Below are 17910 nucleotides of genomic sequence, written 5' to 3'. Positions count from 1 at the left end.
GATGCAGAAACTTGAAAATGCACTGCTTCTGAAACCTCGTCGCTGGAGAGTGGCCAAGTTGGTGGCCGGAGAAGAGTATTTCCTACTCCTGCCAAAAGTCCCCAATAAACAACAGAAATGATTAGAAACTCTGACAAGCCGGCATTTAATCACCCCCGTTTTTTTGGGTTAGAAGTTTCTTCTTTATTTTTCAGAGACCCGGTCTCGGTCTCACTATTTCTTTGTTATTTATGAGAAGCACCCTTCCCCCTTTTTAAATAGCTAATGTAAACCCCCTCCTGTGTATTTAATGGTTTTCACCTGTTGTTCTCCAAGATTTATCCTTCCTCTACCCACCGTTAGAATGTGAAAGATGGTAGTTTATTTCTGAGAATTTCCTAGTAGGAATTGGTATGAGGAAGAAAGCCTCTAGGAGTCAGCAAGGTAAGGGTGGGTGTAAGCAGCTTTCCATGCACTGCAGCCCCTGGAGATTTTAGTTGTTCTTTGCTTAGAAAGTCTAGGTTTCAGATGTGAAAGATGGAAAAGAAATGAGTAGCTGACAATGGCTTTGGGTTTTTTTTTCCTTTTCCTTTGATTTTACAAAAGGCCTTTGAAATATGCTGGTTGGGTTATAAACACTTTTCCATGATTGTTTTTAATTTGTTAAGGTCATAAATGCATACCATATGTTCTTGAAAATAAAAATAAGCAATGCATTCGCTCCACATGATCAACTCTGCATATGATGTTATTATGTATTGACAAATTTTTCACACAAGAATTGACAGGCAGTAACTAATTTTTAATTATTTGCCAAAGTAAAAGACAATGTACCATGAAGGTATCATTATGATATCAATAATGGAGATATCTACCTTCCATCATACATTTCTAAACTCCCTTCTGTATTTACTGTGAGACAGTTGGACCGTCTCCCTTGTGCTAATACCACAGTTGATTCTCCTGGTTTCTAAATGATACTCTGAGATGCCCTTAACTAAGAGCTTCCTGCTTTCTTCAGTGGATTTGACCAAATGCCATTCTGCCCAAATCCCTCTGTAGAGCTACTTCCCTCTCTTTCCAAAGGAAGTAATGCTGGGCAACAGGGTTCAATGAATAAATGAGGTCATCTTCATACCAGTTGTTGTAGGAATGTATTTTCAGTGAATGGTTTGTATTTCTAGAAGTGGCAGAGCTGTGTTTGGTGAACATTATTGAGTCATTCCGGTGATGTGTTTTGACTCAACCTGGAGTGGTGTGCTTTGCTAGGCCAACTTAGCCCTTCATTTCCTTTACAGAAGTAAACCAGTGGGTTTTGGTTTCAGTTTTTGAACATGAGAGAGGTTGGGTTGTTGATAAAATCCTAATGGACGTGGGAAGCAGGGGGAGGCATGTGGACAGGTTTCTTTGTTGCTCTTTATTGACACCCTGGACTTTGTTTCTTGGCCCCCAGGAAGTCATCTCCTACTATTCTCAGTATTCTCTAGATGAAAAGATGCGCAGCCACATGGCCCTAGACTGGATCATGAAGGAGCGGGAGTCACCAGGAATTGTCTCTCAAGAGCTACGAATGGCCCTGAGGCAGTTGGAGGAAGCCAGGAAAGCAGGACAAGAACTACGGTTTTACAAAGAAAAGAAAGAAATCTTGAGCTTAGCCCTGACTCAGATCTGCAGTGACCCTGACACTTCCTCACCCAGTGATGACCAGCTGAGCCTTACAGCCCTGTGTGGCTATCACTAGCAAGGCCAAGCCCCGGGTGCCCTCAGTGATGGCAGAGGCCAGACTCTAACATTAGGAATCTCAGCGCAGAGGTCCTCAGAGGCTCTAGCATCTCTAGCTACTACCGGAAGGCTCTCCTAACCCTCTCCACACGTTCCATTTACAGAGTATGAGAGTTGTAGGACCCTTACAAGACCCAACAAGCCACTCAATGCATTTTTTCCATCACACTCTCAATAGTTCCAGCTCAGGATGAAAGGATAGACACAAAACTGTTCGAAAAACATTTCCAGGCCTGGCTCCAACCTAAAGCCTGATTGACATGTGCCTTGCTAGATTATATATGTTGTTTCAAAGAATAGTCCAATATAGCATCCCCCAAAAGAACAGCAGCCAGAACTAGGTAAAGTAGCATGATAGCAGTTTTAAAAGATACTTAGGATTAAATAAATAATATGGATTGTTTTAAAAAATATGTAAGGATCAGAGTCTCTTTCTAAGCTTTGTAAGCTAAGCAATAGTTTATGTCCCACTAGATACACTGCAAAGCTACAGTGGGGATTTTATCTGGGCATCTCACCATCAAAGATCTTGAAATAGTAATAGTATGAAAATACTAGATAAAACTAATGTTTAAAATGCTTTTGTAATAATAATTTTTTAAAACCCATGCTCTTCCATATATGGGGATAAATATCACCTAGAAAAGTAGTCTCACTCTTATTCCTCAAGAATATCCAACTTTTATGAGTCTTGCAATCAATTATGTTCATTTTTAATTTGCAAATAGATAACCTGAACTAATTTGTTCTTATTTTTTGCCACTGCAAACATATATCTACAGGGAGAAAAATTAATGGCATTTCAAAGGTTAAAACATTTTGAAAAATTATTAGCATGTGACAAAGAATGCTTGCATTTGATTAGTTTCACCAGCATTTGAAAGAAGGACTCTTTAGCTCTTTTTGTTATTCAAGAGCATAAGCAACCAGTAGCTCAAATGTAGTATCATTATTAAGTTTAAGTCACTGGAATCTTCTTTAAAGGAGGGATAAGACATTGCCATCTCTAATTGACTCATCTGTATGGGTCAATCCACTGATCAGAAAATAAAAAAAATTTTTTTTTTTTTTTTGGTAGAGATAGTATTTCATCCTGTTGTCCAGGCTGGTATTGAACTCCGAGCAATCTGCCTACCTCTGCCTCCCAAAGTGCTGAGATTACAGGCGTGAGCCACCATGGCTGGCCTAAACTAATTTTTAGATAGTTCCTGGGCACTCAAATTTAAGAATGTCAGCAATGTCAATTTTAAATGCTCATAGGTATTTCCTTATCTATAACATGAAAATGATTATTCTGCATTTTATCCAATAGTCCAAATTAAAGAAAATATTTTTCTCAATTTAAAATAATTTCTTTTTCTTTTGTTTATGCAAGTGCATACATGCTTCACTGAAAGCAAAACCATTATAATTACATTAAAGTTTATAAAATAAGATATTTTAACCTCATATCTAATAAGTATGTACAAAGGTAACTATCACTCCTTAAATTCACATGAAAACTACTGTAACTGATCATGTATTTTGGAATTAGACTTGATAATAAAAGATTATCATGTATCACATATCTCACACCAGGGGAACATTTAGCTACATAATTGTCCCACTTTAATATCTTTTAAAGGTAATAGTAATTTTTGACACATTTTATTTTAAAATATTATTTAAACAAAAGTTACATTCCTCTCCACAATGAGGCTAAATGTCACTTAGGAAAGAACTTTATTCCCTTATATTCCTGAAAAGGAATCAGAATTAACATTGTTATGTTGAATAAATTTTAAAATCTAGGAAACATTCTATTTAATTTTTTTCATAAAGCCATTACTCTTTACATTGCCATTTCCAAAAAGCTACAATTTCCCACGTTGGACGTGATTAAAGTTAGGCACACCTTTACTGCATTAGCAGCCTTTGACAATGACTTCCTCAAACTGACACCATCTTAATTAGATGCAGGGACAGGGATCGGATGGTATGATATCAAATTTACTTTCTGTCCTACAAGTTAAAAACTGTACCCATTCTGTAAATTGAAAATAGAGGTTCTCCCTTGGCCACTGTCAGTTTTTCCTGACTGGTCAAAACTGCCCATTCTTCTTGGAATGGCATGGAAGCTTCAGCAAAAGACGTAAAAGTCAGAATCTTTGCTGGTTCCTTGAATGCTCATTTGGTAGTAAATCAATTTCAGCTGAGACATAAGGGCTGCCAGTACATCATATAAACATCTTTATAGCCTAGAGAAAAGAAGGTTGAAGAGCAAAGCAGATTTTTTTTTTCCTTTTCTATATCTTGTTCTGAACAACACACTGTGATAAAGCGGACTAGAGTGGAAGATTCCCTATTTAAACACATGAAGCTCTGGATCCTAGCCTTTTTTAGTTATAAACCCTTTGAGAATCTGATAAAAGCTATGGATCATCTCCTAGGAAAATCGAACAAAACATATACATTCAGGTTACACAGTTCCAGAATATATGGACCCCCCAAAGACCATGGATTGCCCTAGGAGATCCTTAGATTCTTGTTTAGAACTGTTGATTTTGAACACAACATACAGTGTCAAAGTTTACATCAGTGATCCACCATAACTCAGACATAGCCCAGGTAGCCTGTTTCTAACACAACTGTCATAATTCTGAAATCCAAAATTGCACTGTGTTTGACAGGAGTTAGTTTAATTTCCACAAAATCCAAATTTACCGTATTATTGTTTTTTAAAAAGCAGTTTAGAGCAAACTAGTCGCTAAACTCGGGTGAATGGGACAGAAAGTACAGATTTAATAAAGTCGTACCTCTAATGTTCAGAATTTGGTTGTCTATTTGTTCAAAGCTATGGTTCACTCCTATTTTTGCTGTTAAATTTATTTACCTATTTCTAGAAAAGGAAAATAATTAAACCATAGATATTCCTGAAATGCTGTACCTGTATCAACTATGAATCTGATCAGCTAAGTCTCCGGAAAAAGAGAATCAAAAGGATAAAGGTTTAACACTTTTCTGTTTCTTTAGAGAAAGTTTTCAAAGCCAGAGGTGGTGTTGTAGTTGACTTTATCTCTAGCTGAGATGCTTTAGAGAATTCTGATTTTTATCATGCCATGCCTTTCTTTTTATCCAAAGGACAAAAGAAGCTGGACTAAGAATATTTTTATACTATATTCGAAGGTAAACATTAGTTAAGATGTTATCTCTTATATATTATTGATTTTTTTGTTGGTTTGCCTTACAGAAATGCAAATATCAAGATTTCTTCTATAGTGTCCATCCTTAAAGGTAACATTAAGATTGTTTTTAGCCAAGGCTCTAGGAAAATGAAAATCCTTCTCCTTATAACAGTGGTTCTCCATTTTGACTGCACATTAGAAATACCCAAGGAACCTTAAAAAACCCTAAATATCCAGATTGTACCCAAACCAATTAAATCAGACTCTGGGAGTGGAGCGCAGGCGTCAGTATTTTCTAAAGCTCCCCAGGCAGTTCTAACACGCGGAAGGCTGATAACTACCGCTCGCTCCAGAAGTACTGGCTCAGAGGTCTATGCCTAACCACTGGGAACTATTACTCCACTTGACCTTGACCTAAAACTCAAATGTGGAGCTCTTCTGAGCTGGGTAGAAGCACATTTTTTTGCTTGGATAAGAGGTCTCTCCTGGAAGCCAGGACTAAAGCAGGGCAAGTACACTCACATGTGCATGCACGCACAAACACCCCTCATCTGAGCAGGAGAGCCAGGTTCTGCGCCAGGGTCCAAGCTCTCTTTCTCAAATATGATAGATAACTATCTGCACCAGAATCGTATCGGTTACTTATTTAAAAATACAACTTCCTAGGCTGCACCTTAGACCTTGCAACCAAATTCCAGGAGAGGGTCTGGATTATGCACCACTTCACCAGGTGTTTCTGATCACACTTCAGCTTGAGATCTTCTGGGTGAAAGCTACCTAACACATCCTTTACTGGGCAGCAGAGCCCTGGCTTCTACAGAGAGAGCACAGAAAGGAATAAGGGAGTGTGTGAAAGGTTGCCTCTCCACCCCTCCTGGAAGCTAGAGAGAAGAAGGGGCAAAAAGATGTGCTGCATTTACCTCTCAAATGAGCAGCACCCGCTCTTTGATCACTTTGGCCCCAACATTTGGTATTACTTTTAATCCCTTTCCTAGAAACCATAAAAATATCTATCAGCTCGTGGTTAAAGTCACGTTTTAATATCTAACTAAGTCCCGGTAACACTTTCCTTCTTGGAGCAAAGTAGGTGGTGAAAAAGGCAAGCAGAAGCTTCTTTTGAGAGCTATTGATTCTCTAGTGTTGTTGCTTCCCAAGCAAAAGTCCCAGATTGCCACCTATTTATAGGCACTTCCCAATTCTAGCCCCAACTGGGCTCCACATGTCCATTTGTAAGTCAGTTCAACTGTGAGGATAATACATTTTTCTGTAGGATCAAGGTCACAAATGGTGGTAAGTTTCCCAGACCAGCCTATACACTCCATAGAGTGCCTAAAACATTGACAGTGGGACATAATGCAGTTCTGGGTTGTGAGTGGGCAGAGGAAGGCAGCACAAGGAGCAGCTGTGAGTTTAGGGCATCATATGGAAACACCCCCCTGGAGCGTGTTTCCCAGTTTCAGACTGGTTCTCCAGATGCTCCCTTTATTTTCTCTTTGTCCCCTCACAGATTAGCTTGCCAATGCCCCACCTACTCCCATGACCTATTGCCTTTTCTGATCATGGCTTCTTCTACTTTTGACTTGCTAAGGAGAAATGATTTTTTTTTTTTCCCTGTGTTTCCTACAAAACTTTGGAAGTGTCTGAGTTAGTACCACTAGAAACAGGAACATTCAGGTGACCTGAAAAGGGCAGCCACTAAGCCTCTTCTCAGAGCCTATTTTCACTAGGGCCTGCGGGGAAAGACATGAGCACACAAGGCAAAACTGTGTGGGACAGGCCAGCCATGGAGCCTGACCCAGTCACCCAGACCTCTGAGGTTCTTGCTTTGCTGTTGTTGGCTTCACGTGATGTTGCCCTGTCCTGATCACAGCTAGCTATCCCATAGGCCAGCCAGTGATTCTGGGTAATTTGGCTCAAAACCACAAACTGGATCAATCAGTCTGTCCTCTCAGGATGTGAACTTAAAAGCACAGAAGGAACTGGCCAGTTAGAGTTCAGAGATGAAGTGGGAAGAGTCTGTCCATGAGAGCTGTGGTCTCTGCAGGTGGAAAGGATGAAGAAGCAGGAACCATGAGTCAGCAAAGGAAGCTGATCAGTACAAGGGGAAGAAGCTGCTTGGTGTTTAGAGCAGATGCAGAGAGAGGCAGAGACAGGAGACGATGAGGCCCAGGAGGGCAGGATGATGATGAGGAATTGCTGGGCCATGTGCCCTGCAATAACCTTTCCTTGGTTGCAAGGATCACATACCTCGCAACCAAAGAAATCTCACTGTATTAGCCCATTTTCACGCTGCTGATAAAGACATACCTGAAAGTGGGCAATTTACAAAAGAAAGAGGTTTAATGAACTTATAGTTCCTCATGGCTGGGGAGGCCTCACAATCATGGTGGAAGGCAAGGAGGAGCAAGTCACATCTTACATAGATGGCAGCAGGAAAAGAGAGAGAGCTTGTGCCAAGAAACTTCCATTTTGAAAACTATCAGCTCTTGTGAGACTTATTCACTATCACAAGACCAGCAGGGGAAAGACCCGCCCCCATGATTCAATTATCTCCCACAGGGTCCCTCCCACAACATGTGGGAATTATGGGAGCTACAAGATGAGAATTGGGTGGGGACACAGAGCCAAACCATATCACCCACCTTACTCATTTCAGAGCAAAGTCACATTTTATTATTCCACTCTTTTCAACCTAAGACCAAAAACAATGACACGAGGAGGACCTTCTTCAAGCGATAGAAATGCTGTGGAGAAAACTAGATTTAGGACTGGTGCAGGGTTAACTTTCTCCTCACCCACTGCCCCCTCACTCCAGTGTTAGGTCTCATGCTGGTCAGGAGTTCTCCCCAACTCTGAAATAAACACATGTATTATATGCTAACCATACAGTCCTTGCTCCATACGTACAAATTCCTGTTTTCTCACTTTCCACAGGAGGTCTGACTACAGGGGGAAAATATAACTCTATTTTTACAGAGATATTATTCATAGCCTAACTATTTGTTGTCTTCTTCAAAAATTAATCACCTTGGGAAATAAATAACATGTTCTGACCACACTCAAGAGTGCTGTCTTTGCCAAAGACATTCCTGTCACTAACTCCTCCTTGAGAATGTCCCTCTGAGTCTGCGTGAGCAAAGGAAGAAAAGCAGTCTCTTCTAGGCTGAAAGACCTCAGCATCCTGAATGGACTAGTTAATCTCAGCATCTTGACTATTAGGCCCAGCACTTAGCAGGTGATCAGTGTTGAATATAAATCTGTCATAAATATCTTGATGCCTTCCTTCTGCTCTTCTTGAGGAAGAACCTTACCTGGCTCTATTCTGCTGGTTTAGTCAGGACTCACTTGGTTGCAAGATTGAAACCCAGATCAACCTGCTAGGCGAATAGGGAGGTTACTGGCTCATGATACAAAATAGTCCCAGGAGAGTTTCTGCTCCAAGTATATCTGGATCAAGGCACGGAAATCAAGACTTAGTCTCATTATGTGGATATACACACATGTGCACATCCATGGGTCTCATCGCTCATGTCTTAAATCTGTTTCCTTTTATGTTGGTTCCATTTTTAAGCAGGCTCTGTCTTTGTAGTAGCAAGTGGAAGCCAGTAGCTTCATGCTTATATCATAGCAGAATGAGAAATTCTCCTCCCAACAGTTAAAATCCAAGTACCAGAACTGAACGCCATCATGCGGTTTCAGTCATGTGTCCATCCCTGAATCAATGACTATGGCCAGGCTCGTCACAGGTCTGTGTCCTGGGACTAGTGGTCAAGTCAGCCTACCTGAACAACTTAGACCTGGTTGAGGAGTAGTCACTCAAGAAAGATATGGGTTCAATTGCCAGGGGAAAATGTGGCCATTTCCCGAGAGATATTAAAAGCTGTTTTCTCCTAGAGAGCCTTCAAAGACAGAATGAACGACAGAAGAAACACAGCCTCTCCAACCACAAGTTGGGACAGAGGCTTCTGGGTAGACAAAAACAACAGATGTATACTATGAATACATTGTACCATTTCCAACAATCTAATCCATCCTCAAAGGACACACTTTGTCACCACTAACAGTGTTCAAAAGCACTTTCTGTCCAAAGGGCATCCAAAAATGCTTCCAGACAAATCACACACTGGAATAAGCATACGGGTTCCCTGAGGACTCTCCTGAAGGAGACAGCGCTCATTTGTTTGTAAGCGTTCTGTTGTGCAGAGAAACCTAATCACTTGCCTTACTCTGCAGTCACACTTCATATATCTTCAGTGCTGATGGACTGTTGTTATGCAAGTGAGTCAGGAAATTTCCTCTGGTCTATTTCTAGTGGGCCCTGGCTTTCATTATCAGTGGCTGCTAATACCTTAATAGGAAAGAAAACAGTTGATCCCAACAAGTAAATACAGTTTTAGGGAAACTGGACAGTTCAACAGCCTGGATGGTTTGTTTATCTCCTCTTGGTACTAAGCAAGTTGCAAACCTTAACTATGACTCTACTCTGACCCGTGAGACCCGGCTCAGGCGGTCATAAAATGATTTGGGGAACGATTTATTCTGAGGCAATCCACTGTGTATCTCTCAGATATTTCTATATTTTCCTGTAGTTATTTTATAGATGATATCTAAGAGTTAATAGGAAGTACTTGGCACAATCATGTTTTCACACGGAAATTTTGAAAACACAAGTGACCCTATGAGGTTCCAGATTGCCAGGTAAGTTAAAAAGTCGTCCTGACATTATAATGAACTGAAACTAAAAAGGAGGAGATGCTTTACCTTTTCTCTCAGATGACCTGAGAATTTTATTCATTTGCTCATTTATTTATTGTGGCTATTTGGATTAAAACAATTTTATTTTTTGGTCACAAAGCCACCAAAGCAAACAAATGAAAAAATAGGGGAAGGAATTTTAATTCTCTTAAAAGCCAAAACAAAAAAGCTTCTGATGCCTCACATAAATATATTTGTTAAAGAGTAGGTTAAGTAAAATAGAGAATTTAAATTAAGACAACTTTCCTTCATCCTGCCTTTCATCTAGAGCATTCTTATTGGCAACATGTTTTCCAACCTTTTTCTTTTTTTTCACAGACACCCAAGGAGAGTGTCTCCTAGTCCTGTTCACCAATTGTCTATGAAAAGCCAAGGCGACTTTGCTCTCACTCCACTGAAAAGAGGCTTCGACAGGCTGCATCTCACCACATGGGCAGCTTCGTCCCAGGCATCGCAGGTGTCACACACATTGACAGTACGTTTCACAGGATCTAAAATAAATGGCCTAAAAAGCAAGAAAATTCAAAACCAAAACTGTCACTTTCTAAAATCTACTTCTTTCTCTCTCTGTGTCTATATATGTGTGTGTGTATATATAAAATATATAATATATATTATATATTATAGTTTTGGCTGCATCCCCACCCAAAATCTCATCATGAATTGTAATAATCCCCACATATCAAGGGCGGGACCAGGTGGAGATAATTGAATCATGGGTGCACCTTCCCCCATTCCATTCTCCTGATAGTGAGTGAGTTCTCATGAGACCTGATGGTTTTATAAGGTGCTTCCCGCTTTGCTCAGCTCTCACTTCTCCTTCCTGCCCCCATGTGAAGGACATGTTTGCTTCCCCTTCCTCCATGATTGCAAGTTTTCTGAGGCCTCCTCAGCCCTGCGGAACTGTGAGGCAATTAAACCTCTTTTCTTTATAAATTACCAGTCTTGGGTAGTTCTTTATAGCAGTGAGAATGGACTAATACTATATATATATATATGTATGTGTATGTATGTATGTAGTTACACCGTTAGAAGAGCACACCAGGGTTCGAAGAAGGAACTTAGTTAAGGAAAGGAGTCTCTGGGAAGAAGAGAGGAAGTCCATGGAGGGCTAATCATACCTGTCATGAAACAGAAGCTCCTGATTCTGCCCCTCTAACTCTCCTCATTTTTCCTTTTAACCTGAGTCATTTCTTCCCTAGATTCAACCTTCAATTTCCTTCTCATGTTGTTGTCTATGTACACATTCTATTCATTCTATTCAAATTACTCTTAATTCACATTTGAGAATTAAAGCTTTGGGGAAGTAATCAAAGGAAATTGACTTTGTGGTAATTAAGGTCTCCTCATTTACATGTACTCCCAATAAAGCTGTGCTTTGTTGCAGTCTCTTTCTTGGTAGCAGAGATGTATCTTATATCCAAAGAACACAAAAAAGATAGATAGTTACCTTGTGTTTCTGGCTAACCTTTACAAAAATGAGGAATTTGGAATGATAGTGTCTGTGCCAGTGTTGATTTCTACATATCGAACCGAAAGTTTGAGGACTGCTCTCATTCTCTGCCCTGGGCTGAAGAACAGTGGCTGTGATTCCAGTCCCCAGGTATAATTGTGAGGAGCTCCCTCATGTAACAGGAGGGGATTCTCCAGAACACAGGCACAGAATGAAGGGTTAGTACCTGGTTCAATTAACACAGGGAAAAATTCAAGCTCAACAGGCATTCTACAGAAGAAATTCCAGTTTTCAATCCCAGTACTTGCCGAACCATGGTAAGATTTTTGCCAATCAGATTGGAAAACTATAATTAGAATATCCATCATTGCACGCCTGTAATCTGAGCACTCTGGGAGGCCAACTAGGGCAGATCACGAAGTCAGGAGATCGAGACCATCCTGGCTAACACGGTGAAACCCCGACTCTACTAAAAATACAAAAAATTAGACGGGTATGGTGGTGGTCGCCTGTAGTCCCAGCTACTCTGGAGGCTGAGGCAGGATAATGGTGTGAACCCAGGAGGCGGAGCTTGCAGTGAGCTGAGATCGTGCCACTGCACTCCAGCCTGGGCGACAGGGAGAGACTCCGTATTCTCAGGAAAAAAAAAAAAAAAGAAAGAAAGAAAAAGAATATCCATCATTGGTGAGTCTGTGAGGAAATGAATCCTCCAACACTGTTGTTGAGAGTGTCTTTTTTGAGTCGTTTTTGGAGTCAACTCTACTAAAATTGGATGTGTTCTGTCCTTTTGGCCCAGCATTTTTCACCTCTATGAATTCATCCTGGAAAACCATTGCTGTAAGTGCTCAAAATATGTCAAAAGAATGTTTTTATTTAATTGTTCATATTAATAAGCATTGGAATGTTCCTCATAAGGAAACTAGTTTCAGGATGCATCTTTTCCTGTGCTGTCCAATACAGTAGTTGCTAACCACGTGAAATGCGGCTAGCCTGAATTGAGTACACATTGAATTTTGAAGATATGAAACAAAAGGTAAAAATATTTCATTAATTTTTATATTGATTGAATGTAGCAGTAATAACATTCTAGGTATACTGGCCTAAATATATTACTAAAATTAATTTCACCTTTTAAACCTTTTTAATGTAGCTGTTAGAATATATAAAATTGCATATGTGACTTGCATTTGAACCTTGCACTGTATTTCTCTTAGACAGCACTGATCTGTACTATGCAGTCACTAAAGAAACTAGATCTCTATATATAGATACAAAAATACCCACTATAGATTAATTGAAAAACAATTTTAAAAGAAATACATGAAGTACAAATCCAGGTTTTTTTGTTTTATTTTTTTAAATTAGGCATATAAAAAATAAATTTGTAGGAATATGCTCCAAACATTATTGAGAAGATGGGGATTGGGAAGTCAAGAAGGAAGCTTTTTCTACACTAAGTAGAATATTTTTTTAAGAGGGAAAGATAGAGATACATTTGCAGAAATTTCTCTCTACTCATAACAATTCATAATCCCTATTCTTTCAATGTTGCACTTTTCCTTGAGGTCTCTATGTTGCAGAGCGGGTTGTTTCTCAGAGATGTTTGCTTAGTACAAATAACCTTCCCCTCTGTATCCCAGAAGGGAAATAAGGACTAGTCCCCAGAGAACAAGCAGGCAGCCTTCAGAGAAGGATCCCCAGTAACTTATAAGGGGTGACAGAGTCATTCTATTAGGAGTCAGCGACCTTCCCTGCCCATCGAGTCAGCGGTAATTAGGTATAGTCAGGTGAAGAGGAGAGGTAGTAACCAGCTGGTCAACCTAGGCAATAGGAAAGTGTGAAAATGAGAGAGATTTCCCACCAGAGGATCTACAGAAAGGTTGTATCAGTCAAAAGCAGTCTTGTGCTTCTCTTTTGAGATGAGAGTACCCTGAATGGGTTTGCAGTTTTCACATAAAAATTGGATTGATACCAAACATTTTTGTAGTTTATGTACACAGGAAAAAAAATTAAATTAAAGCTGACAATTAAAAACAAACTCGAGGGAGAAAAAAAAAGTGAAAGTCAATGTACAGTTTCAGGATTTCCTGTTGGTTGATTTCCGAATATACATTTTACTGACTTGGCATTCACTGGCCACAGAAATCACTTTTGATGATATTGTAAGGGTAGAAAAGGTTTTTCTCAACCCCCTTAGCATCCCTAGCTGGTTCTGAAAAAACAAAGTCAAACTAACAAAGATAGATCAACAGGAGAAAAACACACAAATGTATTTAATATAAATAAATTATTTATTTATTTACCTTAATTACCACAAAGTCAATTTTCTTTGATTACTTCTCCAAAGCTCTAATTCTGAAATGTGAATAAAGAGTAATTTGACACAAGATCCTTCATATGGAAATGAAGATCCAAAGAAAAAGTTGAACTTGAGTGTTTTTCATAGTAGGCTTAATAAATATTAAACTATTTTACCTCACATTTAATAGCATGTTCACATATATATCGACTTAGCTCTGACTTATGTCCATATTACTTCGTATTCTATTTTAATCATTTAACATTATGTCTTGCACACATCTTTCTACGTGTTACCATGTCTTGCATAGTATTTCATCAGTGAGTTTATTTGCTCTTCAGGGACATTTTTGTTTTTCCCAGTTTTCATTATCTTTAATATTAGGTTGGTGCAAAAGTAATTGCAGTTTTGGCCATTATTTTTATGAACTTTTCTGAACCTACTTTTTTCAAAAAAATTATTTTTAATTTTCATGGGTACACAGTAGGTGTATATATGTGGGGTATATGGGATATTTTGATACAAGCATACAATGTATAATAATCACATCAGGGTAAATGGGGCATCCATGATCTCAAGGCTGAACCTACTTTTTTAGAAAATTATTTTTTAATCTGATTTGTTTTCTCCAATGATAGCTCTTCTGGGTAGTTCCAAACTGTCTTTTTAAATCTTTGAGTTCTTTTGTTTATGATATATTTGTATGTCATGAAATAAAATGTTGCCCAGACTAGAATGAAGTGGCCCAGGTGTGACAGCCTTGAACTCTTGACCTCAAGCGATCCTCCCATCTCAGCTGCCCAAATAGCTGGGACTACAGGCGGGCATCACTGCACCTTGCTCTATGACATACTTTTAATATAAATGACCTCAATTTCTTGTTTGACACCAAATAAGCAAACATTTTCTGGAGTGAAATTAACTTGACAAATTGTTTGAATATTTAAAAATTCTTAACACACAATAAAACTTAATACATATTACCAGATAATTCTTCAAAAATAGAAAACCAACTAGAGGACTGTAACGTATGTGGCCCAGTTTCCCTACAGTGTCACCTTTCTTAAACCTTAGAATTATTGTTATTGTTATTTTAACAGGTAAGTTTCTTTTTGAAGATCTGTAAATGTTCTCCACCACAAAAAAACATTTTAAGAAGTGTTTCAAAACCACACCTGTCATCTGATCAAAGATCTACGTAGGCAAGAAGCTTTATTTCTTTGTCCTTCTGTTTTTCTATTTTCACTAGTAAATTTTTACTCAAACAAATGAGGAAGATACACAGAATATTTAGAGATGCTTAGAGATAGGAGCCAATTATATAGAAGTAATGTGTGTTTTTACAAAATGACTAACGTTAACATCAATGTTAGGCACAAAAATATACAAAAAGTCAACAGAGTGTGTCATTCAGATTAATAAATAAAGATTATTAGCAACTTTATACAAAGACAGAGAAGACACAGTCCTTGTAGAGAATGGCTCTATATAAATGTGTTATAATAAATCCCCATCTCTATTTCTGCCAAATGAAGCATTCATGCAAATATATTTGAATTTTGTGTTTATCAAGTTTATCTCAAAATATTCAAACTAGTCCCTGTGTCTCCCTCATATCCCTTCACCATTGCTAGATTATGTTGTAGCCAAAGGGGAGGAAAGACACTAGAATAGTGTTACAAGAAAATCTTTAGCCGAGTTAAGTTTAAAGGTGTTTAACTGAGCAATGAACGATTTGCAAATCGGACAGGCTCCAGAATCATAGCAGATTCAGGGCAACTCCAGGGGTGCCTTGTGGTCAGAAGAAATTTATAGAAAGTGACATACAGAAATCAGAAGTGAGGCACAGAAACAGCTGGATTCGTTACAGGGTGGCGTTTGCCTCATTTAAACACAGTTTGAACACTCCAGCAGTGTATGAGTGGTTGAAGTATGGCTGCTGGAATTGGATAGGACTCAGCGATTGTTACAGACACATACTCCTAAGTTATATTTTCAATTGTCTAGCTATTAAGTTGCCATTGGTCCACAAGGACTCAAATATAGAAGTACAGAGTCTTTCTCAGGCCACGTTTAGTTCGCTTTAACAATAGGCGCATGCCTGTCATCCTCTGGAAGGCCACCCTGCCTCTAGTAGAACAGCTACAGCAGAAGGAGAACTTAAGCACAAACATTAAATGGACCATTCAAATAGTGCTGAGAGTTTCTCTTTTCTTTTTATGTGCCTTCTCCTCTTGCACCATTCTATTTGGTTATGCCACTGAACATTTTCATTTCTATTCTTTGATTCCTACCAAACCATTATGCTGTGCTTTGAAATAATATGCTACAGATGTTCCATATTCTATACCAGCCCTTGTGTCCCACACCCCTTCTCTCTATATATATCCCCTCTGCTTACCAAGAAAGGGGTAGGCACTGAACAATAAAGAAAAGGGACATAAAAAGAGCAAAGCTCACATGGTGCCCATGTGCTGGTTAAGTTCTTATTTTTCTCAGTGGGGTTGGCAAATGATGTCTCAAACCAGTATGTCATTAAATGAATCAGATCCTTCACCCTCACAACAGATGCTACAGATGCCTTGATGAAATTCACTTGATCCCACAAGAGACCCAGGGCACACAGCTGTGCCTCCTCTCTGTCATTACAGAAGTACAGTTTGTAGCAAAGGTGAAATTTTAAATCTGTTAGCACCAAGGAACAAAGACAACTGTGAGAGTTTCCTTCCCTGTCTTCTCCCCTGGTTTCCCCTGATACAAATGAGCCTGACATTCTGATTAATTAGACTTTAAGCATTTAAAACAAAATACATTTCTGTATGCAGGAAAGTTATTCTAGTTTGCCCAAGTAATTAAAAGAGAAAGCTTCAGCATTATAATACCTGAGCAGTTCAAACTGAGTAAACCCTGATACAGGAAAACCTGTCTTCTAATGAGAAAGATTTTCTTCCTATTGGCAAAGGAAGTGTATTTCTCTGGGGCAGATTTAATTACTTTATGCAAATATCATCAGCAAAGGATCCAATGCCACTATGCTCTCTGCCTAATAATCTATATCATCTCCGCTGTTTAATATCCAAATTGTTAGTATGTGTATGTATATATATAGTCATGGACTGCACAATGACCTTCCAGTCAATGTCAAGCCACATATATGCCAGTGGCGTCATAAGAATATAATGGAGTTGAGAAACTTCCATCACCTATGGAAGTCACAGCCATAATAACATCGTAGCACAATGCATTACTCCCATGTTTGTGGTGATGCTGGTATAAACGAACCTACCTTATAAACTGTATAAAGTAAAAAAAGTTACAGTAAGCTAAAGTTAATTTATCATTGAAGAAAGAAAAATTTGTGTTTATAGTGTAACCTAAGTGGACAGTGTTCATAAAGTATACAGTAGGGTAATGTCCTAGGCCTTCACATTCACTCACCACTCAATCACCAACTCACCCAGAGCATCTTCTAGTCCCCCATTCATGTTATGTGCCCTATACAGGTGCACCAGTTTTTATCTTTTACAGCATATTTTTACTGTACCGTTTCTACATTTACATACACAAATACCAACTATTGTGTTACAATTGCCTATAGTATTCAGTACAGCATGCTATACAGGTTTGTAGCCTAGGGACAATAGGCTATACCATCTAGGTTTGTGTAAGTCCACTCTACGATGTTTGCAAAATGACAAAATCTCAGAATTCTCCCCTTCATTAAGCAATGCATTACTATCTCTTTTCTTTCCTCGACAACTCTCTCCCTCTCTCTCTATACATAGAAGTAGATGTAGGAGAGAATTTACCACCCAGACACTTGAAGGAATTAATTAGGTTTATAAAGATGGAGATGATTATAAAAGACATATTTAGATCAAATTGAAAACAATCTACTTCAGTGAACCATAGATTAATGAGGGAGGAAAGTTAAGCAGCAAATATGATCAAGTAATCCTCTACAGTTGAAAACTGCAATCTCATAAAACATTAACACAGACAGTGAGCTAACTGAATGATATAATATAAATGCTTGTTATCGTTCATCATACTCTACTTAAATTTTTTCTTTTTCTTTTTTTTTTGAGACGCAGTCTCGCTGTGTCTCACAGACAAGTGCAGTGGTGCAATCTGGGCTCACTGCAAGCTCCACCTCCTGGGTTCATGCCATTCTCCTGCCTCAGCCTCCCGAGTAGCTGGGACTACAGGCGCCCGCCACCATGCCTGGCTAATTTTTTGTATTTTTAGTAGAGACAGCGTTTCACCGTGTTAGCCAGGATGGTCTCGATCTCCTGACCTCGTGATCCAGCTGCCTCGGCTTCCCAAAGTGCTGGGATTACAGGCATGAGCCACCACGCCCGGCCATTTTTTCTTTTTCTTTTACTTCATTATTTTATCTTTTTAAATTTTTATTTATTTTTATTTTATTTTATTTTTTTTGTGAGACAGGGTCTTACTCTGTAGACCAGGCTGGAGTA

General features: G+C 38.9%; 1 protein-coding gene across 1 annotated transcript in view; it reads left to right on the top strand.

Moving 5' to 3' along the window:
* Nucleotides 1-4571, top strand: part of LIX1 (limb and CNS expressed 1) — a 51218-nt gene extending 46647 nt beyond the window's left edge. The window contains exon 6 of the mRNA XM_025388083.1: nucleotides 1433-4571. Coding sequence (XP_025243868.1) covers nucleotides 1433-1720 — 288 coding nt within the window. The 3' untranslated portion in view covers nucleotides 1721-4571. The remainder of the gene's footprint in view (nucleotides 1-1432) is intronic.
* Nucleotides 4572-17910: the final 13339 nt, after the last annotated feature.

The sequence above is a fragment of the Theropithecus gelada genome, chromosome 6 (genome assembly GCF_003255815.1).
Source record: "Theropithecus gelada isolate Dixy chromosome 6, Tgel_1.0, whole genome shotgun sequence".
In the NCBI taxonomy this organism is placed as follows: Eukaryota; Metazoa; Chordata; class Mammalia; order Primates; family Cercopithecidae; genus Theropithecus; species Theropithecus gelada.
Note: the sequence above shows the minus strand (reverse complement) of the source record. Positions and strands in the feature narration are given on the sequence as shown.